The 26,461-nt window shown below is 43.7% G+C and overlaps 2 protein-coding genes across 2 annotated transcripts; both read left to right on the top strand.

The window, feature by feature from the left end:
* The first annotated feature begins 931 nt into the window (after nt 1-931).
* Nucleotides 932-13,600, top strand: wdr81 (WD repeat domain 81). The gene is made up of 12 exons (XM_080845309.1): nt 932-976; nt 1,605-2,100; nt 2,294-5,835; nt 6,008-6,115; nt 6,203-6,396; nt 6,546-6,727; nt 6,838-7,003; nt 7,214-7,379; nt 7,498-8,331; nt 8,573-8,718; nt 8,975-9,157; nt 11,380-13,600. The coding sequence occupies exons 2-12, from the start codon at nt 1,742-1,744 to the stop codon at nt 11,704-11,706; spliced, it is 6,207 nt and encodes a 2,068-aa protein (XP_080701435.1). The 5' UTR covers nt 932-976; nt 1,605-1,741; the 3' UTR covers nt 11,707-13,600.
* A 2,140-nt stretch (nt 13,601-15,740) lies between these two features.
* On the top strand, nt 15,741-18,638 carry serpinf2b (serpin peptidase inhibitor, clade F (alpha-2 antiplasmin, pigment epithelium derived factor), member 2b; the record flags this gene model as incomplete). The annotated part of the gene is made up of 8 exons (XM_080844386.1): nt 15,741-15,797; nt 15,907-15,981; nt 16,074-16,383; nt 16,676-16,819; nt 17,340-17,528; nt 17,702-17,844; nt 17,964-18,168; nt 18,286-18,638. The coding sequence occupies 8 exons, from the start codon at nt 15,741-15,743 to the stop codon at nt 18,636-18,638; spliced, it is 1,476 nt and encodes a 491-aa protein (XP_080700512.1).
* Between the last annotated feature and the right edge of the window lie 7,823 nt (nt 18,639-26,461).

Below are 26,461 nucleotides of genomic sequence, written 5' to 3' on the forward strand. Positions count from 1 at the left end.
AGAGACTTGCTCAGGCCACATAATCCTTAACAGTAGTAAAAAAATATATATAAAAATGTGAATGAGAATGTCTGATGCACGAAGTCCTATTGTCCCTATCTAAATACCACCAAAAATGTATGTAGCCTATGTGGAAATGTAAGAGATTGTATCATGGTGATTAAACAAATATATGTAGTTCTATGACTACACTCTATTTCGGTTTTCCAATGAAGGCTCTAAAATGCATATTAGTAGTACATTAAAGTAGGCATAGCCTACTCTGCGTTTCTTATAACCTTCAACTGAGAGGCGAAAATCAGAACACAAAAATGTCACGAGGTGGAGATTAAGAGGCATGTTCAAGAAGCCCACGGCGCGCGTAGCTCTTTGTGACTGTGCTCACAAAATGTCCGAGACTACCAGCGTTTGGCATCATTAAATATCGCACTCTAGGTACAGTGCATTGATTAAGACAGACGTTTTCAGTAAAATAAGCATACAGTAACTTTGATTTTTGTCAACACCTGAAATGAAGATGGAATACGCGATGGAGCACGGATGATTCGCCTCATTATCATAGTCCCACTGTAATAATCAGAAAAAAAGGTTATTGTCACTCATTGCTTTGCGCATTATTTGAAAAGTCCGATGTCGCTTATGAAATAGTATTACACCACCAGGTACGAGTTGTGTTTTTTTTGCAGGTTACTTTGTACTTTCTCGAGTTTACCTCGAGCACGATCGAACACGTCCATAGCTGTCTCTGTCACGTGAGATTTCGACGCAACAACATGGCTCCTATCGTCAAGTGTTGGGACAAAACATCTTCGGGTAGCTACTGCTGTGCTGCAGATGTCTCTTGTAAATAATGCGTTCTTCGCCACCAGAAAAAGACTGGAATTACTGTGCATGACAAAGGACAAATTATTGACTGTTCGAGAGGGGAATTATGGGACTTGTTGTTATATGACCAACTGTTAAGCAGAAGCTGGAGGTACGTGAATCATGAGCTAACATAAGCTAATTTAGTTTGTGAAGTAAGATAGGATACATTGCCTGGTTTGAAAATTTGCTGAAAATGTAATCATCTATAACAGGAATTTTGTGTTATAACAAAGCAAATGCAATGGAGTCCGTGACTGTCAATTATTTTGAAAAGTCGCCCGGCTAAAGCTAGATGTCTACAACGTTGTCTTGGAACTCTGTTTCTTGTCAAATGAAACGAATGCATCCTTGCGTTAAGAAGTTAACGTACTGAGTTATGCAGCTAGATCCATTGATAAGTTACTAACTGATTTGAAATTGTACAGTATTACTGATTTGTATACTATGCACGCTTTAAGGGGCTACTTCAGTTTTTTGGTTTGTTAGTTGGTACGATGGCAGCAATTTCCTGTAGTACAGTTGATGGTATCATGTGAGCAGAGGAAATCCATTGTAGTCAGAAGTCAAAAGCCAACCAAGAAGCAAGCCTGAAAGACTTGTTTCTGTGCACATATACCAATTATATTATCTAATATACAAATCAACCATATCAATCAATCCTGGTTTTACTTAAAATTTGATGTTTAAAAAAAAAAAACGGAAGTGGAAGTGGCTAAACTTGAGCAATGTGTTTTCAGGAATGGTGAACAAGCTGCCTAACACACCCTAATCTAAACGAAGTGTGAAATGGCATGAGCTCTACTCTCCAAGAGGAAAGCTGTGATGTTTGAAGAATAGGACAAGTGTCCATCCTGTTGAGCCACAAGACGACAACATGGAGTGGCTGGCAGCGGCTGTGGACAGGGATCTGGGATTGGATCAGCGCCAGCTGGGTCCAGGACCACGCCCTCATGAACTGGTAGCCCTCGTTCCAAGTCGCTGGGTGATGGGATTAAGAGAGCGGAAAGTAACCCGGTGTGCACGCTTCGATGCCAGTAGCGAGGCAGAAATCCCCATTCTCCTTCAACGTTCCCAGGTGAAGTTACCGTCAGGCTGGACCCGGGTGTGCATCCAGGGGCTTAGGAAGAGTAAGTTGGGCTATCGTTTGGCAACTGACCCTGGCTGTTATGGTGAGGGACTTTCCCAGGACTCCTTCATGAAGGCGATGTGTGGTGTCTCACACAGCAATGTCAGGTACTGATGAAAATTGTACATGTAGACAAACATTGTTGTTTTAATGTAACATACAAGTAGCATGGTGGTCAAATCTATTTAATTTCATCCTGGCTGAAGTTTTTAACAGTTGTAGAGAAAACAGGAAACCTTCAATGCTGGTAAAACCGTTATTAGTTAAATGTTCACGTATCTTTTTTTTATCTTTCTGCAGAAACCTGTGGCGTGAGGCTCACCGCTCCTTTGTACAACCTTATGCTGGCCTTGTGGAACAAACACAAGTGCAGGCTGTTGAAGCAGTGCGACATGCATTGCAGAAGGTCTTTCGCGTCCCCTTCATTTCAACTGACAGGGTATCCCCATCTCTGTCCCCTGGCAGGGAGAAGGAGAGGGAGAATCTGTTCTTGTCAAGCTCTGCTGCCCCCAAACAGAACACTGACAGTCTCTGTCCAAATGTAGTCCCTGCTGAAGGCTTGCTGGAGTCAGGAGATGTGCTGTTTGTGATCTTGCCTTACACTCAATATTCCCTTCACGACATTGTATCATACAGCCCAGCCAAGCTTTCCAACAGTCACGCAAAAGTGTTGTTCATTCTGTACCAGGTGCTCATTGCTATGCGTGCTTGTCAGGCAGCTGGACTAGCATGCGGTGAGCTATCTATGATGGACATAGCAGTAGATGAGCAGCTCTATAGTCGACTTAGGGTTTCATTGGCACACTATGAGGAGCTGGGTGAACACAGAGACGCTGCTGACTACATTACAGGTAAACACGTGCCAAGAAGTATCGCAGTGAAAGACAACGCAGTCGCCAGCAGCGGTGGACACCTATGCAGGGATTGTTTTGATGAGCTCCAATCTCTTGTCCTAGACTGGGTCCATGGTCGCGTCAGCAACTTTCGGTATCTGATGGAATTGAACAGACTGGCTGGAAGGCGGGAAGGGGATCCAAACTATCACCCAGTCTTGCCATGGGTTGTTGACTTTACTGTGCCATATGGAAAGTTCCGTGACTTGCGGAGGTCTAAATTCCGTCTTAACAAAGGTGACAAACAGCTGGATTTCACTTATGAGATGACCAAAGAAGCCCTAGCAGCAGCAGTTAATGGAGGAAGTGGAGGCATTCTTTCTGGAGATCTTGGTGTGTCAGTGGCCGCCGTGGGCACAGGGCAGTCCGATCACCTCCACGTGCCCCATCACATCTCTGACGTGTTGTCAGACATTACCTATTATGTGTACAAGGCGAGACAAACCCCCAAATCGGTTCTGTGTAGCCATGTGCGATCCCAGTGGGAACCCAACGAATATCCAGCCAGCATGGAGCGAATCCACAGCTGGACCCCAGACGAGTGCATCCCAGAGTTCTTCACAGACCCAACCATATTCCGCTCCATCCACCCCGACATGCCAGACCTAGAGGTGCCTCCTTGGTGTAATTCATGTGAGGAGTTTGTGGAGGTTCACAGACGACTCCTGGAGAGTCACGATGTGTCTCAGCAGTTACACCACTGGATTGACCTCACATTTGGCTACAAGCTGTCGGGGAAAGAAGCAGTTAAAGCCAAGAATGTATGCCTGCACCTGGTGGATAACCACACTAATCTCTCCTGCTTTGGGGTGGTGCAGCTGTTTGCCCAGCCTCATCCTCCCCGCCTTGCTCCATATCAGTATTCTCCACCAGAGCCTCCTTATCTTGGGCCTGCAACTGTTCCTTCTTGGCAAGTCCCATCTTTTGCATCCATAGCAGATGTTGTGGATGGATCAGTGCCAGAGACCACTGGCTGTGAGTCCAGTGGCTGGACAGTGGTTGACCGCGATGATGACCTCGAACAGGGAATGGAAGCGCTGGACTCTTTAGGTGCACCATCAGCCACTCCCTCGTCAACAACGTCCTCTGTTCCAGTTCCATTAGTGAATCCTGCTGTTGGAAAGACAAGTTTAGAGCACTCAGCAATGGCAGTGTCTCCGTCACCAAGCTCCCTCCCAACCGAGAGCTCGGGAGGCATCACAAATGCTTTAGGATCTGGCCTTCGAAGTGCCATGAGAGGTGGCACTAACAAGAAGCATGGTGAGAGTAGTCAAAGTGCCCCAAATTCAGAGGATTTTAAAATCACTTTGCCGGAGGGATTCAGCCCTCTGCAGCCCTTAGAGGAGTTGGAGAAGCTGAATAACTTCCTTGTTAAGGGTCTGCATGCACAGGTTTCAGACTTCCACAAACAGAAGGAACAAATGCAGACAGCACTAGTGTCCCTCACAGACCTGTTTCAGAGGGATATGCAGGCCTTAGGGGTGCTAATTGCAGAGATTTATTGTTCATCCAAGCTGCGAGGGACAAAGTCAGGCTCTCCCCTGAGACAGCGTTTCCAGGCTATCGTGAAACTGTGCTCTGCCAGCTTTAGGGATGTTCCATTACCATTGCATCATGCCCTGGAGAATCTGCTGCATATTGATAGGCACTCCAACTCAGACAATTTGCACTCCTCTCCATACCCATTACTGTTCAAATATGATCCTGTTTACGAAGGCCTTCCGCCACCAAACCCATGGCAGCTGCTCAGCCCTGCTCTCTCTCCGCTGCCTTTTCCAACATATTTCCCCTCCCTGCATAAGTTCATATTCTCCTACCATTCCAAGATGGAAACTCCCAGTAGCGCTCAAGGTCGTGACATTGTGTTCCACTTATGGCAACAGCTTGAGACATTGCTGCAGGGGAACATTACTGCGGAGGGCTTGGAGATCCTTCTGCCCTTCGTGCTCACATTAATGATGGAAGAGTCCACCGCAGTGTATGCTGCTTGGTACCTCTTCGAGCCAATTGCTAAGGTCCTGGGCCCACGCAATGCTACTAAGTACCTTCTGAAGCCACTGATTAGCGTGTATGAGAATCCTTGTTGTCTGCGTGGCCGCTTCTACCTCTACACTGACTGCTTTGTGCTACAGTTGATTGTGCGACTCGGACTGCAGGCCTTCCTGTCCAACCTCCTGTCCCATGTTCTGCAGGTCATCACAGGCTTTGAGGGCTGCAGCAGAAATTCTGGCTCTACCTGGGGGGGAGGAAAAGCCCTTAGAGGTGGCGCTGGTTTGGGAGAGGATGAGGAGGAGGATTACGAGTGTGACAATGGCACAACATCCACAGTTAGTGCAACAGGAAAGGCCGGAGGTGGCAGTGGCGCCGTCAGTGGAGGGGTAGGTGACCCAGGACTGGTGGACTTCTCCTCAGGTATAAGCCTAAATGACCAGGTCTTCCTTTCTGAGGGTGAGGACTTCCAGAATGGTTTCTATGACAACAACGGAACTGCTGGGACTTCAGGGGAAGTTGGTCTCCCCGGGAATCAACGAAACAGTCAGAATTCTGCAAGTAAAGACACAGACCAGGAATCCCTCAGTGTAGGGAAACTGAGTGACAAGAGCAGTGCCAGTGAAGTTTCCATTGGAGATGGAGACTCAACCAGGGACCGTGCTAGCTTGAAGTCTGCTGACAGTAACCAGGACCTGAAACAGGCTAGTGATGGGGAGGATGGTGGAGAACTAGATGATGATGAGGACACTGTGGATGGCAAAGAAGGCACAGTGCAAAGAGTGCCCAGCCTGGAGCTTACAGTCTCTGGCAGTTTGGAAGAGTCAGGGGGCACTGTGGTGACCCTGGAAGGAGAGTTCCTGAATGGCATGGAGCAAGGGGAGGCAGAGAAAAATATGGTGGAAGAGGAGCCTGACTCTTCGGAAGACTCCACAGAAAAGGAACACAAGATCCTGCTTGGTGAGTTTCTATTTTGCCTTCTCAATTTGCATTTTTTTTAGGTGATAAGCACACAAAGGTAAATTCCCTATTCTTCACTTTATATCTCTTACCGTAAATAGTCTTAATGTTATTTTACATCATATGAAAGTCAAGTATTTTGAATATGTGTGCATTATACTGTGATTTACAGATACTGTATGCAAGACCGTCAGATGGCTTTCTGCAAAGCTTGGACCCACAGTTACCTCCAGATATGTGGCCAGAAACCTCCTGAGGTTACTCACCACATGCTACGTTGGTAAGGTGTTACATGACTTGCCACTCGAGAGTCTTATTATTATCGAAAGGTCTGTTCTCATCCTTTGTTAATCCTTAATACCCACAGGACCCGAGAAGCACCAGTTTGTCCAACCTGTGTCAGAAGAAAGCAGCCTTGAGAGTGCTGGCAGTGTGTATGAAAAGAAACCAGTGGTTGGGGACCAGACAGCTGGCCCAGTCTTAGACTGCCTCATCTATGTGGCCCACCTGTATGGAGAACCTGTGCTGACCTACCAGTACCTGCCTTACATTGGTTACCTGGTAGGATTTCATAACTTTTCAAGTTTTTAGATGTTGCCATGTTTGCTCTGTAAATGTGTTTGATTTACTTGAAGGAAGATGCTTTAATTTTTGGTTTTAAGTTTGATGAGAAGAGTTTCTTTTGGTACATTTTGAATGTCCCCTCCCAGGTGTCCCCACCCTCCTCCTGTCGTCTCAACACCAGGAAAGAGGCGAGTCTGCTGGGGGCGGTGGTGCTCACCCAGAAGATCATTGTGTTTCTCTCAGACACCACTTTGATGGACATGCTGATGAAGGTCAACCAGGAAGTCCTCTTACCACTGCTGGACCTCTTGACTTCTCCTCAGATGGGGTAAAGCTTTATAACGCCATCAATGTCCTAACCACAAAGTGCCTTGCATTAGCACTGCTAGAAGTGTGCTCATTAATGTAATGTTGCTGTAATGTCCCTGTGTGCATTAGCTTTCCCAGTGGGGTGCAGACACGCTCGGCTTTGTGTCTGAAGACCATCAGTCTCATGGCATTGATCTGTCTCCGCATCGGCAGAGAGATGGTACAGCAGCACATGGCGACCACGCTCTGCAAATTCTTTGAGGTTTTCACCCTGCTGCAGATTCTGCAAGCACAGGTGAGGCAGTCTAGTTCAACACTGTCATGGAAAGAAGTGGTTTGATGATTAACTGACGACTTAAGTTAATAACATATTTCAGGGGTTCAGCGCCACATTACACATGTTCTACTCTTTATTGTAGTAAATGATTTGTATGACTTGGGTCTGACACGAAGCCTACGCATTACAAGCAGGATGCATTAAGATATCAACTGTGTTCATTTTCAGGTGGAGACTGCCCCCCGCAGGGAGGTCGGGGAGTGTATATTTTTGGATGCTCACAATCAGCATGGTGAAGAGGTCACCTGTGAGCTCCGGGTCCTGGAGGAGCTACGGGCTGTGTTCAATCCTGAAATGGCCTATTCATCCTATATTCCTTTCTACTGTCTTATTGGTAAGGCTCTCGTCTCAAAAAAGGATCATGGATCATTTGTGATTGTGATCTTTTTTTTGTTTCTGTCTCTCATTTATGGATATCAACTTAAGTATTTCACTTTTGTTTTCATCAACAGGTGATCCAGGGATTTGCAAACTGGTACCCAACCATGAACTGGTTTGGCGTCTTGGGCAGTCATACCATGATAAGATCAGCCCAGACAGCCCAGACCCTAACTCATCTGCATGCCACAGACCTGACCAGCCTCCAACCTCTGTTGGACTGTCCCCAGGCTTGGGGCGACGAGTTGGGCGCAGCCCCTTCCCTGCCCCTGCCTCCACCTCCACCCCACTAGGGGGGGACACCCTCCCAGAGTCGGGCACCTTCGGCAGCCACCTTGTGGGTAACCGGATCCAGGTCTCCCGGGGCTCTGAGACGGGAGCGAGCCCAAACTTGGCCTGCGTGGACAACTGGGGCCGTGCACATCCTGCTCACATTCCTCCAGTCACCACCTCCACGTTGAGCTTGTCCTCCACTGTCCCCTCCTTCTCCGTCTCGTCCTCCTGGGTGCTGGCCTCCACAGCAGAGGACAGCGCTCTCAAGCAGAACCTGCCCCTGAGCACGCGAGCCCTCCAGGGCAACTGGTTGGCCTACTGGCAGCACGAGATCGGGCTCAACCAGCAGGACCACTTCCACTTCCACCAGATCCGACTGCAGAGCTTCCTGGGCCACTCCAGCACGGCCAAGTGTCTGGCGCCACTGGCGGGGGAGGACTACTTCCTGTCGGGCAGCAAGGACAAGACGGTGAAGCTGTGGCCGTTGTATAACTATGGCGACGGCACCAGGGAGATGGAGCCCCGGCTCACCTACGTGGAACACCGGAAGTCAGTGTTCTACGTGGGCCAGCTGGAGGCTCTGCAGGAGGTGGTGAGCTGCGACGGCACAGTGCACCTGTGGGACCAGTTCACAGGTGAGGGACGGGAAGAGCAGAGTGGGGCTGTTCATGAAATATTCATTATGCTGTGAACCGGAATGGTGCTTACGCAGCGCGCCAATAAATTACCCTCATGGCTGAATGATTTAAAGTTGTTGATACAGATTTCTACTTAAAATGTATGGCTTAATTGTTGGTCTTTATGAATCTGTGTAACGTAAACATATTTTCTCTCTCTTTCCCTCTGGTTTTCACACTTCTGTTCCTCTGCTTCTAGGCAAGCAGATCCGCTCCTATGAGGCTCTGGATGGAAAGAACCCCATTACAGCGGTGACCGCCATGCCGGCCCCTCACTGCAGCGTGGTGTTTGGCAGTGCTGACTCGGTTCTCCGTTTCATCGACCCTCGCAAACCAGGCCTCCAGGTGCTACCTCATCACCAGCTCTCTCTCATAAGTCCCTCCCTCTCGTCCTGTAGTCCGTCTCCAAAAGAGATGGGAATCCCCATCTATCCCCCACCCACCCCCATCCTTGCCAAGCTTTTTACAAATGTGAAATGAATCCTCAAGGTTATTCCCTCCACACGGTCGAGCGTCTGAATTATTTATAAACCATGTAATTGCATTGCTAGGCTGGAGTGGATCCCGTTAATGTGATTCCTGATGTCTGTTTTCCCGTCAGCACGAGTTCCGGCTGGCCTACAACAACATGAGCGCGGGCCTGATCCGCAGCCTGGCTGTGAGCCCCGGGGGACGTACCGTGGCGGCGGGCTTCTCTTCTGGCTTCATCGTGCTGCTGGACGCGCGCACTGGCCTGGTGCTGCGGGGATGGCCGGCCCACGAGGGAGATATCCTGCAGATGAAGGTGTGTGTGGGGGTGTATCGGTGTGTTTTAACGTTTATATTTCGACTGTGGGTTCCTTTTTTATGTATTTGCGTGTGTTTGTGTCGTATGTTTTCCCGTTTATCTTTTGGCTGTGGGTGTGCTTGTTTGTATTTCAATGTGTGTGTCTGAATGTTCTTTGTTCAGCCAGTGTGTGGGGGTGTTTATCAGTGCGGTGTGTGTGTGTGTGTGTGTGTGTGTGTGTGTGTGTGTGTGTGTGTGTGTGTGTGTGTGGGTGGTCTTGGACCTCCTTTTATGTTGGTTTATTTGCACAGTAGGCTTATTATTAACTCTATTTTGTTCACTGGATGTAATGCATTTCAGCCATCCTCATTAGACGGGATTATGGGAATGAGTCATTGGGCTGTTGAAGAACCTGTTTTATTAATGAACAGCTAGCCTCTTTAGTAATCATGTGTATGTGACATATTCATTTCTATGCTTAAAGTGGCAAGCACCAGCTTTGAAATCGCTTTCTTTTTTCTTGGTGTCCTTCCATGGTTGTAATTTATTGCAAACTAATCAATGTAATGGTCAGCTGGTTCCATATATCCAGTATAATGTAGTGGTCATTATATATAAATGCCATAAAGTGCCATAACAGAAGTCTCTTACAAGTTGATTTGTAATAACCTGTGCTAGCAATGACTGTAATATTTGTACAGTGTTGTTGCTGTGACACATTCATCCACTATATATGTTGATATCACAATACTAAAAGAGAGGGGGCACAATCTGGTCATTGGCTCTTGCAGATTTGTGGGAGGACCCTTTTTCTTAATCGCTAATTTGTCTAAAAACAACCCTTGGCATAAAGCTTGGGACTGCTGTCCTAAAAAAAAAAAAACTACCATTCACTGTTTCTACACGCTTGGTTATTTGCATTCTTCTACACGTTTGTTGGTTTTGTGTAACTTGTACAGATGAGTAATGGTTACTAGTAAATGTCGTAGAGCTGATTACGTAACTGGTTACGCTTACACATATGACTTGATTAGAGTAAAATAAACCTGATGGAATAAAATAACAACCAAAAAATGCTAGTTACACACTGAGCACCAGAAGGAGATATTTTGAGCCCTCTTGCTAATCGTGATTGTAGTACGAGAGAGGTTTCTCATGGTGGGAGTGAAAGTTGTACCCTTGTGGGTTTGTTCTGAAGCAGTCAACATAGACCAGGAGCTAAACAAACTTTATTTAACCACGATCCACAGGTCAAGGATTTTGTCTCGGAGGCCCAGGTTCAGGCAAATATGGACATGGATTAGTCATTAAAGAGACCTCTGCACAGGTTTTTATGGCCTTGCACTTGACTTAGACTCATTTTTGCTTTTATAAAAATGTTCATTAAAAACGTTATTAAAGAGCTAATTGAAATGTTCTGAGGTAAAACTGCTACAGCTCCTTCAAGATGGGCTTTGACTAGACCATTCCAAGACGGTTGAGTGTTTCCTCTTAAACCCCTTGAGTGTTGCTGTAGCAGTATGGTGAACCTCTGACCCAGTCTCAAAGCTCTGGAAGACTGAAAAAGGTTTTCCTCAAGAAATTCCCTGTATTTAGCGCCATCCATCATTCCTTCATTTCTGACCAGTTTTCCAGTCTCTGCCGATGGAAAACATCCCCACAGCATGATGCTGCCACCACCATCCACCATGCTTCACTTTGGGGACGGTGTTCTCAGGGTGTGACTTGCGCCAGACATAGAGTGTTCCTTGATTGCCAAACTGTTCAATTTTAGTCTCATCTGACTAGAGTATCTTCCATGTTTGGGGAGTTTTCCAGATGCCCTTCGGCAAAGTCCAAACTTGTTTTTCTTAATATTTTCTGTAAGCAATGGCCTTTTTCTGGCCACTCTTCCACAAAGCCCAGCTCTGTGGACTGTACGGCTTAAAGTGGTCCTTTGGACAGATACTCCAATATCTTCTGTGGAGCTCATTGGGCTCTCTTATCACCACTTTTCAGTTTATTTACTTTTTTGTATTATTATTTCACTTCACCAATCTGCACTTTTTTGTTTAGGTCCATAACATAACATCTAAAAACATCTATTTAAATAACAGGTTGAAATGCAACAAAAAATGAAAAAAGACAAGGGGGGGTGAATACTTTTACGGGGCACTGTATATGCCTGCATGCATGTTTAATTGTGTTTAGAGAGGGACAAATGTGCCTTAACGTTGTGTTCTATTTGTGTGTGTTGCCAGGCTGCAGAGGGAAACCTGGTGATTAGCTCCTCCTCTGACCACACCCTGACTGTTTGGAAGGACCTAGAGCACAAGCCTCTGCACCAGTACCGCTCTCCCTCAGACCCCATACACACCTTTGACATGTATGGTGCCCAAATCATCACCGGCAACGTGGCCAACAAGATCGGCATCTACTCCATGATGGACATCTCGGCCAGCCCTGCCAGCCTGACCAAGCTCAGCTCCGAGAATTTCCGCGGGACCCTCACCAGCCTGGCTGTACTGCCCACAAAGAGGCTGCTTCTGCTGGGCTCAGAGAACGGCGCCATCCGGTTACTGGCTTGAAAGCCAAAGCCCTCAGCAGCAGCAGCAGCAGCAGCAGCAGCAGCCTTGGGCAGTGGTTCATGAGTGTCCCTCTCCCTAAAGCCAGCTGTAGCTCCACCTCGGTTAGGAATGAGACTTGGTGTCTGGATGAGACCAGAGGGAATCTCAACTTTCATTGTTTTGGCTAAACCATGGAGGGCCACGTTACACATTGAGCCTTTCAAGCCTCATACAACAAGGACCTCACTTAGTATCCTTAGTATCAAAGCACTGTCCGTGACCAAAATAGCATTTGGAAGAGAAAACCCGCAATCAAAGAAAGCTCCACTAGTGAGAACATGTAATGAGTCAAATAGTTTTATGATTTGTATTTTAAGGTTTATCTTTAGGAATCCTGACTGCAGTTACTAAGGTATATGAAATTCCTATCACTGACTGGGTTGAATTATCTTTATCAGAATAGGTCGCAAGAACTGCTCAGGAAAGAGGAGCCAAGCTGAGGTGGTAAATGGTGGTGTTTACACTCTCCAGTCAGACGTCTGAGAAGACCAAAAAACAAAATCAGAGAAATGGAAAACAAACACAAGAAAGACACTGTGAGATTCATGGACTTCCCATCATGTCTCCTGGTAGTGTTACAGAAGCTCCATATGCACTCAAAAGCTATGCAGTATTCACACATAAATATTTTTATTTTTCCATTTACCAGACACTCGTCTTTTATTTCATCTCTATGAGTCCTTGTGCAATTTAGTGACCTTTTCAGTGGTGTTGATTGGAAGGGGGCCCACTGTGTCTTATTCAGTCACGGGCGAGAGACTTAGAGCGCTGGAGCCAAGGCCACATGGACAGCAGCACTGACTCTTACTACACCACGAGGAGTCCAGCTTTATAGCTCTGATGCTACATGCTAAAGCCTGTTCCATGCAGCAGCTATGCGTTGAATCACAGGGGTTTAGAACTGCACTCACTGATAAGGCTAGGTGGTGTGATGAATCCAGATTTCAATGTTTTTTTTAAATATGATGTATAACCTAATCAATACAGAGTTTCTGATTTGCATTGACACAACTTTATGATCTAACCCCTTGCTTAACTGCTACTAAAACCCGATTTTTTTTTATTTCTGCCAGCTGTTGACAAAAATGTCATCAGCACTTACTGATGCAATTAAATGTACTTATGTAGTAAACTTTGTTTACATCTTTTGTAGGCCCTCTAAATAATAGCATCATGTTGGAAATATGCAGTTCATATCAATCCCCCGACTCCTATAAAACAGTTGTGTTAACAGTCGTCTAATATATTTGCAAAGTAAGACAGCGTTTGTGTTGATGTGTGAGACACAAGCACTAGTCCCCCCAACCGCACTCTCACTACCCCTAAGATGACTGAAGTACTGTTTGTATCCACTAAAGAACTGTTACTGCAAGGCTAGAACCGATGTTGAAGGTCTGAGCAGAATCATGCCTAACCCTTCATGTAAAAGTCTGCACTGAAACAAACACATGTACTTAAAAACAAACAACTTGTGTGTCTGTTAATGACATAAATTGAATAGAAAATGCCTTTATAATGTCAGACCTATATTTTGAATTTTTAATGTTGCCCTACACCTCTTTGTATATCTTAAAGCATATTTAGTGGTGGTTCACCAACAGAAGTATTTGTAATTCACACATTTCTCACTGGTTGACATCAAACATGACATCAGAACCTCTCTGGTCACACATGTCAGCCTTAAAGCCCAGAATTATGTAAGTACATAGGAGTCATTGTTTTCATGTTCATTCAAGCTTTTAAATTTCAACCTGTGATTTTTCTATCTACCAATATCAAAAGAACATCAACTGAAATGACAGTTGAATAATCATTTAATCAGAAGAAAATGTTGTTTTTACATGTCAAGCTGTTTTTGAGCACTCAAAAGATCAAAACAAGCAAATTCTTATTTTATTTATTAACAGGTTTAATAAAGTATTACCTCTTCAATTACGCATGAGAATTTTCATTTATCAGGATTCACCGAGCAAAACATGTTTCACTGGGTAAGGAATATTTTCTAAACAGCTTTGAATTCTTGTCATGAAAGTACACCATTTCCTCCTGATGAAGATTTGAAACATTTGCAATTAAATATTTCCCAAATATCTAAAGCGTGATTATGGGTTTCAGTGGTCAGATGCTGCTGGCGGATTAACGTCTTATTTCAAACTTAGAAAAAAGCATCTTATAGTTTTAGAAACAATAAAGGGGTTATGCACATGAACATTCAAACCAAAGTTTTAATCTCTTTTGTCTCTTAGATCTCCAAAGTTTGACCACCCTGTGATTAAAGCCTAGACTTCATCTCCACGGTCAGGGTTTAGGCTTGGGTGATAATTGCCATGTGGTTACCTCCAATAATGCCACAGCTATGGGTTATTAGGTCACCACTCTCAGGGCAGCTGCAATAGATGGTGACTCATCATGCTGTTTCTCATGAAATAAACTCATAAGACACATCCTGGAACTAAGCTCGCATCATTTCCTGTGTAGGTGTTTTTACTTGGCTGTCTTTATATAAAGGATATATCTGGACAGTTCACATATTTACAGCATTTCTCAGGCTTGATGATGTTTGTCCCAAAGATTTGTCTCAATATTTACATTTAAAAGTAGTAGTGACTTCTATGAGGCACAGATCAATAATAGTTGAAGTTTGACCGCTTACAGGGCAACTGCCAAACATCAGACAATCATTTCCCATTGTCCATTTGGGTCTCCCTCTCAATTTAGGAGTGGATCAACAGTGTCTCCATTCCTTAAATTATCACGGTAAGATATCAAATACATTTGCTTACACGATTGTAACTCATTTCTTTTGTCAGATCCAACATTTGATCTGGAACTGTTTCTCTATTCTATGTATAGATCACTTAAGACACACTAAAGAAATGCACTTCACCAAAGAAGGCTAGTTTTTTGGAGCTCTATTGTTAATGAAGGCACTTTCGTCTGCTACGGTTTGATTTCATTGTAAACTGTTGCAGGTCCATGTGAAAAATGTGCTTATTTTGCTAATTCTACACTTAATGTGAATATTTGCCAAGATGAGAGGGTCACTAACTGTAATTCATTTATTTCCTGAACTCCAGTTGTTTCCAAAGTTGACAGCTCCTGGTGTTACAAACAAAACACAGATTATGTAGACGCTTAGGTAGACTACCAATATATGCAGTTTGTTTTAATGTAGGATTTTGCCACTGAAGATGTTGATCTCAGAAAGACTGTAAAATGCAGTATTCAAATGCAGTTTCGTTCCATAGACTCTGGAAATACATCTTCATTAATATGATTTCTTTGGGGATTCTGTTTGCTCTCCTGGCCTGGACTGTCTAAATTATTCACACAGCCAAGTCTCCATTTATATTCTTATCTGGCAAATGTAAATAACACTCGTGATATGAGAGAAGTTCTTTTTGCAGTTTTTGGAGGCTGAAACACTGTTAATCTGTCGAATGGCATTTAAAACAACAACTAGAAGACCTTTAGCCCTCAAACCTTAGTATTGATTGGGAAAAGTAAAAGGGGTGATTGCTATTACTTTGTATCATTTGTTGTGTAGTTTATGTTTTCAGTTTTTAAGATTTGACCTGCTTTAACATGCTATTCTGTTGTTCACACAGAATTTGGAGGGAGTAAATCACTGTACGGTATTTTAAGCGCAATAGCGATACTGAGTTTAGATACTGAACCCTCCACTAACTGACTCAAAGTGCCAAAAAGAGAGGGGCAGGAAAAACAAGGAGATATTTCAATCACACTATTACAGGTAAGTCATTCAAAAGTAATTGTGGTTTTGATATTCTCTTACAAAGTGACATAAAAGACTAATGAAATTGTTGGTTGAAACATTTAATGTGGAGACATTTTTAAATAAGTAAACAGCTTAGAATGGATATCGGATAGTCATCATTAAAAACTGTTCAAAGTCCAAGAGGCCTTGCTTGTTTGTTCCTCTCTGCCTTTCTAATTGTGATCCAAATGTTTCTTTGACAGTCCCCTGCTAGGACATGGACTGTAGACTACTTGCACTCCTACTGCTTTGCCACTGCAGACATGGATGGACAGTAAGGCCTTGACATTTTCAGCAAAAAATAAATAAAGTTGAAAGAAATATATTCACTTGCACTTATGTCGTTATCAGCCATAATGTATTATCTTCTCATCTCACCATAGGATGAAGAGGTGCCAGACGGTAGGAAGATCCCGTTAATGCCCCTCATTCCACTGATGGCCAGTAAGCCAATAGAGGTCTGCACCAGCCATTAGCATGTGAAGCACATGGTGCCAAGGGAGTTTCAGAGGCAGCAATCCGTGTGTCTAAACAGCATGATCTGTTGCAGGATTTAGGGACGCCGCCACCTGCAGGGCCATCGCCATCTCCATCTCCATCTCCATCTCCCAAGTTCGAATGTTCCACTGGAGTGCCTGACAGTACAGAGCCAACCACAGCGGCACCAGAGAGTACATCAGAGGAGGAAGCAGATGGCCTGTGTGCCGAGGTCTCCAGTTCAGCGCTCAAGCAGGCCATAGGGAGTGGCATCATGAAGCTGGGTCTGGAGCTCATGGAGAAGCTGCCAACAGGGCCTGAACAGCCCAATGTGATAATCTCGCCTCTCAGCATCTCCCTGGCGCTCTCCCAGCTGGCCTTGGGTAAGATGGTGGAGTAGCGACGGCTTCAATCATTCATATTATTTGTGAGGCTTAAAGGATAGTGGGGGTACTGAATGCAAAGCACTGTTCAGTCACTTCCGACACTGACCTAATGGGGGAACTTTCTTTCAAAATCTTTTAAACCTCTTGCTTGTGGCATCACCTTCCATGGAAAAAAGTGATGAAATATCACTGCAAGTGTCAGGGCTGGGGTGTAGAATGGCACGTTATCGCACTTAACAAGAATTCTGAGGAAGCGCCTGATCGACTGTGTGTCTCTTTACTTCTTCAGGAGCTGTAAATGAGACGCAGCAGTTGCTACTGGAGCATCTGCATGCAGAGGCACTGCCTTGCTACCATACAGCACTACGCAGCCTACTCTACCATCTCCAGAAGAGCAACATTCAGATTGCCACCCGCATGTACACTCAGCAAGGTAATACATAAGCTAACCATCAAGCTAACTTGTATTTGATCTATGCCAACTGTGCTGTCGTATCTGTTGACTAGCTAGCTTTTTAAAGTTTGGGGAATAACCTGTAATGCCTTTCTAGGTATATTAAATCCTAAAACACTGAGAGTGTGCTTTGGGGGGTTCCACCATCTAATCACTTCAGACAAGGCAACTATGCTTGGGGTAATTTGAGAGGTTCGGGTGGGTTCACAGAAGTGACTGCATCAGATAGTTATAAGTGCCTTGTATCTGAAAGCCTTCATAACAAAAAACATCCTTCAGACATACATTTTTCCAAAGTACATTGCTCAGGTTAATACCCCACAATTTGGGGATTCGGGTGTTAAAGTTAAGTCAAATTTTTAGTATGTATGTTTTAAGACACTGGCAGATTAGCATTAACCAACATGTTTGAAATATTTTCAAGAGTCTAATGCTCAGTAAGCATATTGTAACAAATAAATCATTTTCAGCTGATTAAAAAAATATATTTTTTTTACAGGATTTGAGCCCAAAAAGGAATTTGCCCAAATGTCCCAGGAAATGTATGGCTCTGAGCCAGAAGTGTTTGCTGGGATTAAGGAAGTTAATGACTGGGTAGAGAAAGCTACCAATGGTCAGGTGACTGACTTCTTGACCAGCCTTCCATCTAATCTAGTGCTTATGCTCCTAAACGCTGTGCATTACAAAGGTAAGTAAAATACAGAACATGCGTGACTGATTCTTAGCATGCTGAATAGCCCAAGGCCATTTAATTATTGAGGGATTTTGAATCTGTGTTTTTGTGTTTCTCACTTTCTGAGCTTTTGAAGGATGACTCCAATCAGATTTAAGAGTGTTGAATAATCTCCATTTATCTCTCAGGAATGTGGCAGACACGTTTTGATCCCCGACATACCTCCAGTGATCTTTTCTACATTGACAACAAGCATATTGTGAATGTAGAAATGATGGTTGAACCCAAATACCCCCTGCAACTTCTCAGTCTTAATGAGCTTGATGCTCAGGTAACTCTTCCTCTTTTTTGTCAGGCAATTTTATTTGTGGCAGTTTTTGCTGCGTTTCTTTTTTTCTTTCAACAAACATTTTTGCCGTCTGTTAAAGTCGATCTTCTTGTCATCTGCAGGTCGCTCGTCTCCCATTTCGAGACCAAATGAGTCTCCTAATAGTGTTGCCCATGTCAGGACAGGTAAACGTAACTGATATTGCAGCCAAGCTTAATACCTCAGACCTGTACGCTCGTTTTCCAAAGGAGAGGAGCATGCAGGTCCGACTGCCCAAATTTAAGCTGGAGTATGGTCAAGAGCTGGAGGAATCACTCACCAGCATAGGTAAGAAACAACACTGTATGGACCAATGCGATCAAATAATGCTGACTAAAACAAAATACATCTTCTAGCAAGATAGTAAGATCATGTGCATTTGTTCCCTCCATTTTCCCCCCATAGGTTTGGGAGAGCTGTTTGCTGGTCCAAATTTGTCTGGCATCTCTGACAGTCCCCTGCTAGTGTCCAGCGTCCAGCACAAAACCAGCATGGAGATCACGGAGGATGGAGCTGAGGCTGCGGCAGCCACCAGCATCTCCATCTCGCGCTCTAACCCAACCTTCAGTGTCAATCAGCCATTTTTCTTTGCCCTCATGGATGACACGACATTAACACCCGTCTTCCTCGGAGTTGTCACCAACCCAAATTCTGAGGCTCCCTCCATGGTCCAGGCACCAGGACGGCCAGATAAAATGGGTTTCCCTGTTATAAAGGGCAATGTTTTCGCTGAATCCAATGGTCACCCTCCCAAGTAAGGAGACCTCTGTTGCATGCTGAGGTCACCCTGAATTGAAGACTGCCCCCCTGATCACCAAGGATGGACAAATCCAGTGACTATTAACAAATCCGGACCAATTCAGCCCCGTACTGCAGAAATGGACATAGTAAAGAATGGATGGATTTTATGTCTGCAAAACATACATTTTATATTGTATAACTGACGCTCCTTTTGATTTAGAGATTTGTGATTTTTAGATTATTAATTCATTTTAAATTATCCACTACTTTTTTAGATTGAGTACAATTTTAAACAAAGTTTACTATTTTTTTTTTCATGGTTTTAGCCTGTAAGTGAATAACAATTGAAAACGGAGGTATTAAACATTACATTGCCATTATCACATCTTTGTATGACTGATCACTCTTTCAATTTCATTCAGTTAATGCAAAGCATAGGCAGGCTGTGTGTGTGTGGGTGAGTGTGCCATGCTTGCACATGCACAGCTAGTCTGCTTCTTTCCCCTGCAAGTGCAATCACTGATATTAAAGTGCCAAAATGGCAGTACACTCAAATAGCCTATAATTTCCACAGCAATTCAACATGAATGGGCAAAAAGCAACATGAGTATCATTTTTTGTTCCAGGCTGAAACTCCTAATACAATGTCAAGAAGCAGGGTACTGCCTTTACAACACCATCATGTGTGCATTCTAGCACAGCATTTGAGACCTTAACCTCAAAGAGGAAAGATTTAAAGAGAACTGCATTTCCAAATGTGCCAGTGGCCTGTGCTGATTAATACTCTTGCAATACTTCTGCTCATAGATGTTTGCAAAACCTATGAAGGTAGACGGAACTTGTTGTTCAATGTAAAAATGTTCTTTAACATACTGGTACCAATAAGAGGGTGTCACTCACTCATGAAAAATACACTGAATATCTCCTCGCAATCATCACTTCCAAAAGGGCTGCTCATCTTCCCGAGGAGTGAAAAATAAGACTTAAGAGATTCACTGCAATTAACACTTCATTGTCAGAGACTTATCTTACGCCATAGGTTGAAGAACAACATGGACTTGGACGCAAATGAAATGTAGCTTGGGAGGTAGGCGAGTTTTGAAGCTTTTCATTTCCATAGTGTAGCTGAACCTGATTTGAGCTTCACCTACTGCTGCATATTAAGATTGTAGACTGAGTAAAAAAGGACGTCTCTCCTGACATCACAAGTAATGTCTCAAATATTACTCCTGCTGACCTACAAAGGCCTATTCAGCTATAATTAGTGGAATACACAGTCCGACATTTTAGGCTAACTGCTTTCCACAATATCAGTTTTTGTAATCCTTGTGGCAAACATAATATATTGTCTTGCAAAAAGATTCAACAGATGTAAAAAGCGATAAATAATTATGCTGTAAGTTTGTGAAGGATGCACCGGATGCAGATAGGATTCGTTAGATGATGTCAGGAAAGTTGTGTACAATCTCACTCAGCAGTGTGAAGTTGGCCCAAAGACGCCCAAATAAGAATTGCGTACTTCCGGGTTACGGGATATTTCCAGCGAAAAACGGGTGAATGGTCATCAAATTAGTAGTCCAACGTATGACTGTTATGTTGTGGACTGTTCAGCGTACTAACGGACTGTTTAATGTTTGTGTTGTATCTTATGTTGCGGACTGTTTTGTGTTGTATCTTATGTTGCGGACTGTTTTATGACTGTTTTTTTTTTATCTTATTGCTGGCATTGATGGCATTGATATTCGCGAACGTCCATACACAAACAACAGAACAAACTTGTGCACACCGAGTCATATTTTCTATTCGCGAACGTCCATACACAAAAAACAGAACATATCATCAGAGTCATATTTTCGGCCTTACACGTCCACATATGTCCATACACATAGGCTATAAATCACAGAATGAACGTTTCCACACTGTCTTATTTTCGTCGCTGTTATAGGCTACTGGATATGGGCCAGGCGTTCAAGAAATCCGAAAAGGCCACATGAATTTCCGACCTCAGAGCAAACTGTATATTAGTATTAGCCTATTTGCTGAATTATTTTGACTTTTGAAATCGTATCTTATTAACCTAGGTGTGTTCCCGTGCCGTGTTCCCTTGATCGACCCTATCCATGGTGCTGAAACCGATGGGGCCTACCATTAATGATGATCTTTCAGACATTAAAGGCACCCAGTGCAACTTTATGTAAACATTCAATGAAAAATAAAAGTTTCAATAACTCCATTCCATTACATATCGACATTCAAGGAGCAAAGATGAGAGTGGTGTGTGTGGTGTGGTGACAACTGATAGAGTTATTGAAACTTACTAGGCCTACGTGTAAAAAAGACTAGAAATTGAATGTTTATTTTTAAGCCTCGAAAGTTGCACTGGGTGCCTTTAACTTGTAATTCAACAACATTCCTCACCCTCATACAGACTAATTATTTCTCACCTTTTCACACACAACATGTCACAAACTCATTAACACATTAACTCTCTTAAAACAAGTGTGAATCAATCTGCAATCTGCTATTCTTAGGCTCATTAACTTTACTTAGGGTCATTAACTTAGGGTCATTAACACTTCCAACCCAAGGGCTTTTTTTTTTACTCTGGTAGGTAGTTTGCCATGCCTGAGATTTTTGTATATTTAATCTAACTAAAAACCATGAGGCAAAAGTGGCATTTACAGTGGGGAAAATAAGTATTTGAACCCCTACCGATTTCACAAGTTTGGCCACTTGCAATGTGTGATCTAGAATTGTATTGGTAGATGTATTTTAACAGTGAGAAGCAGAATATCAACAAACAAAAATCAGAATTTGATGCAAAAAATAAGTATTTGAACCCCCTAGCAAACAGCAAGAATTTTGGCTCACAATGACCAGTTATGTGCCCAAGAAGCACACAGATTAGTCCTCATTAGGTCTAACAAGGTACACCTGATCTCAACTGGTCATGCAAGATATCCCCTCGTGCGGTATCAGTGATCATTCGAAAGGTGCAGAATAACCCCAGAACTACACAGGGGGAGCTTGTGAATGATCTCAAGGCAGCTAGGACCAGTCACCAAGAAAACCATTGGCAACACACCACGCTGTAATTTTTTGAAGTACTGCAGCACTCGCAAGGTCCCCCTGCTCAAGGAAGCGCATGTACAGGGCCATCTACAGTTTACCATTGCACACTTGAATGATTCTAAGGAGGATTGGGAGACAGAATGTGGTCAGATGATACCAAAATCAAACTCTTTGGCATCAACTCGACTTGCCGTGTTTGACAGGGGGGGAATGCTGAATATGACCCCAAGAGTACATCATACCCACCATTAAGCATGGAGGTGGAAACATTATGCTTTGGGGCTGTATCTCTGCCAAGGGTACAGGACGCCTCCACCAAGGGGAGGACGCATCAAGGGGACTATGGATGACTATGGAACCTTAAAGATTTGGAGAGGATCTGCAAAGAGGAGTGGACCAAAATCCCTCTTGAGATGTGTGTAAACCTGGTGACCAACTACAAGAAACGTCTGACGTCTGTGCTGTGTTATTCCACCAAGTACTAAGTCATTTTTGTCAGTCAGTTTTGCTAGGGGGTTCAAATACTTATTTTCCCCACTGTATGATTATATTCTAGAACAACTCAGCAATAATACAATGAGAGTAAAAGGAATGTAGTAAAGCAAAGTTTTGTATTAAAATGAAATATAAAGACACTAAAATGAAATCTAGATTTAGAGGTGCTCAGACTTTGTACAAAAACACATTGTAAATATTTTGAAAACTTTCTTTTTTAGAAAGTGACACTTTTCTTCACTTAGACCAAAATGCATATTGATGAGAGAGGTATGAACATTCTGGGACACCTTGGTCAAAGACAATGCCCAGCACGTAATGGCCCTTGAATGACTTTGTGGCCCTCTCCCCCTTATCATAGGAATGGTTGTCATTTGCTAATGGGCGGGACGTAGGCTCCTGAAGCCTCACTCACAGACTGAAATGTGCAAAGGATTAGTTATATTCTCCTTACATAGTGATTATTTATATTGTAGTTTCAAACTGTACATATTTTAAAAGAAGAGGGTTTGAGGTTGCTGTAGGTGTTAGTTTCATGTTTGTAGGACAAAAACTCACAGAGATTTTTAAATTGATTAATCAAAATGAACTGCCCCACGGGGCACCTTGGGGCTAGAAGAGAACCAATGAAAATGGCTCCCAGGACCATTATGGGATCTTACCAGGCCCATCATCGTCCCATAGCCTCATAAATACCCAGGTGAAGATTGCCTCTCCCCACAGTTTTTTGACAATTTGTTGAAAGCAGTACTGCAAGAACTTTTTCTCTTCACTGTGGACACGCAATCAAGCTTAAGGAAGCCAAGGTATGTCTTGCATGCTTTATTGTTGTTATTATGCCTGAGATTGAAATTAGTGTTACATTTTCAATTCTACGAACTTGCAGTAGCCTAATATGCATACTTTATCTAGTTTTAATATTTAGTTCAAAAGTGAGGTTCTGTATGTTGCGTATTCATTTTCTCGTATCGCTAATGTTTGATTTGTAAGTTTTTAATAACTAATAATGTATTGATCCACAAGATCATAGCTACATAGGCTAGGTGAGACCAAAACTAATGAGCTTTTACATAGTGCCTGCAAGGATCCATTTAAAAAAATGTAGACTACATTGATTGCTTTTGTCATGACATATTTGTCATGACATATATACATATACATATAAGTTCTCTGAGGTTATATTAGCCTACAGGAGGGGAACATGTGTGTCCCAGGAGATTGCTGGGGGTTCAGCACAGGAAACTGTATTTACACAGTTCATTCTCTCTTTTGTCTAATGTTAACACTAACAAAAAATGTGCTTCTGAATAACATGCAATATTCATTTTGCAGATGATGTATGCCAAAGGAACTGGTTACCGTCATTCCGTGAGGGACTGGCCTAAGTCGGAGGTGACCGGCAAAAGACATTGCACCCTTTGGCCCAAGACTACAGTAGCTCCTGGGACCAAGGTAAGCTATGAGTTAATGGCTCTTATTTCCTGAATGGGAAATGTGTGAAATCATTTTAATGGTCTACATCACACACTTCATCACGTAATGATGGCTCGTTTATGTCCTGAATGGCAAATATGTGAAATCATTTCAATGGTCTAAGTATATGCATTGTAAATTTATAGTTGGAACATTTGTGTCCTTCCAGTCTGTAATGGTATTCGGAGATTCTCATCTCCGAAGCCTCACTGACGGTATCCTGAAGATGCCCGATCATGGTGGCATGACCTTCGGGTATAGCTGTACGCCCGGGGCTGCGGCTAAGGAGCTGAGGGATGAACTGCGAGCTGCACAGCCCCCCTCATCCCCAGACCTCGTTTGTTTGTTAGCACCAAGCAACAACCTGACAGCGGGCGGCACCATGGAGCAGGCGGGCAAAGACTTCGCTGCATTTGTAAGGAGTGCCATGGAGCGCTGGTCAAAGGTGGGCTCAATAATGAAATAGGATAATTATTTTGTTATCGTGGCTAACTAACTAATGCTGTGTTCCTCTCTTACCAGACCATGTCATCATTTTTATGTTATTGCGTAATAATTTATTAGCATCTGCCAGGAACTATTAACAGTAATGATTATGATAATAACAAGACACCCACTTATAATTGCTATCTGTGCAGGTCTTTGTCCTTGATTTCCCCCCACGGCTGACGGTGGATGCCGAGCGTGAGAAGCATATGCGGCATATGTTCCACCGCATCGCTGCTGCTCTTGGCGTACGTTACCGCAGTGTTTCGGAACACTCCGCTGAAGGAGTCCGAGCTGTGGTGCAGAGACGGGGTACACCTGAGCGACAGTTTGGGTATGCCCCTCTTTGCGCAGCTTCTCTGGACAGCTGCATACCTGCACCTCAATCCGGTCCAGCAGCCGGTGCCCAGGGTAACCCCTAGTAGGCCCAGGGTTCCTGTGAGGCAGCCAAGGTTGGTGGTTTCGGGGACTCTGCGTCCCCCGAAGCTATACCAACCATTAGAATTTTCAATGGTAATTACCTTTTGTGTTTTTGTCTCTGTTTCATCAATGATGAATTCGCTATTACATCTGTTACAATCATTTTCAAAAACTGGATGTGTAACTCTTATGTTTATCTCATTGGTATCAGGTGAAACATGGTGTGAGGGAAGACCTCGCAAAGACCAAGCACTGGAGGATGGCTGGTGTAAGTATAACATTGAGTTCAATTTGAATGCCTTTATAAAGTCGTCCCACTTTCTAAAACCTACTGTACTTTTATAGGGCGTGAGATGCTGCTTTCAGGAGATAGAAGTCATCTGCTTCCCCAAAGCACTACAAAGGTGCCGGCCATCCACAGAACCGGTGAGTATACAGACTCTGCCCTGAATGCTGTTGTATCTACATGTTTGTGTTAAAGACTGCAATCATTACATTTATGTTGCACCTCTCTGTGTGTCTCTTGATTTTCTTCAGGGCCCCGAGAAGAGCAAGCCATCGCCAGTAGTACAGGAAGTCCAGAGGCGCAAGAGGCGCAAGGCAGCCCTAGAAACTGTACGTTTACAGACTCCGACCTGGTTCTGCTGCTATTGGTTGTCATTAAATCTGTGCTATCTTGTAATAATGTTGCACCTCTCTGTGTGTCTCTTGATTTTCTTCAGGGCCCCGAGAAGAGCAAGCCATCGCCAGTAGTACAGGAAGTCCAGAGGCGCAAGAGGCGCAAGGCAGCCCTAGAAACTGTACGTTTACAGACTCCGACCTGGTTCTGCTGCTATTGGTTGTCATTAAATCTGTGCTATCTTGTAATAATGTTGCACCTCTCTGTGTGTCTCTTGATTTTCTTCAGGGCCCCGAGAAGAGCAAGCCATCGCCAGTAGTACAGGAAGTCCAGAGGCGCAAGGCAGCCCAACACCTGCGGCCACGGACAGCCAAGCCTATAAGTGCTGTATCTTTTTCTGCTGGTGTCTGGGACAGTGAGAATGTAGACAAAGGTGTAAGTGGTCATGGTTATGGACTATCATTTGGTCTGGATGATATGCTTTCTGGTGTCGTGAAGTCAGTAGTAGCGGTGTCTTTTTCAAAGTCATTCCAGAGTCCACCCCAGGGTAAATTCATGTACTTAAATGATAGGGACCAAAAAAAACACCCCAAGACGTTAGATTGCTTAGTAGCTAAATTTGAAAATGCTGGTAATAATTGTTGGTTCAATGCCCTGACACAGTCACTTTTGCATCTGGAATGCTTTAAAATTGCGATAGAAAGACTGACCCAAAATACTGAGAGGCCCACATACAAAAACATTCCTCGGTCATATGTTAATTTTCTTAATGCAATAACCACATGTAAAAGTAGTGTAGTTCGAATGCCAGAAATACTACCAGTTTTAGAGGACCTATCCAACTGTTTCCCTCAGCTAAAGTTTTGTGAAGAAAATGACCCAATGGACTTAGTGATTCCGATTATGGCATGGTTAGGGGAGTTGGGTTTAGTTAATGAATTTGAATTTAAATGTTTAGCTGAATGTAATTCTTGTCAGGACTTTAATATTCCCTGTGCACTTATGGTCAATATACATGAAGCAGGAAACATTGAGGAGCTACTGCGAATTAGATTAAGTAGCGAATCGAATTTCAAGCTTTGCAGTGTGTGCAGAAACACAGGTGTCATGCCTGAGAGAACACCAGACGTCTTAGTTGTAGCTCTCCAGAGGGCTCAGGTGAAGAAAGTCTTGAGAAATTCTATTTCATGTGGGGAAAGCTTAATTGTAAAAGTTAGTGATAGTAGGTCTGTTGAATATAAGAGAAAGTCAGTAATCTGCCATCGGGGCTCGATT

The sequence above is a fragment of the Sprattus sprattus genome (assembly GCF_963457725.1).
Source record: "Sprattus sprattus genome assembly, chromosome: 9".
In the NCBI taxonomy this organism is placed as follows: domain Eukaryota; kingdom Metazoa; phylum Chordata; class Actinopteri; order Clupeiformes; family Clupeidae; genus Sprattus; species Sprattus sprattus.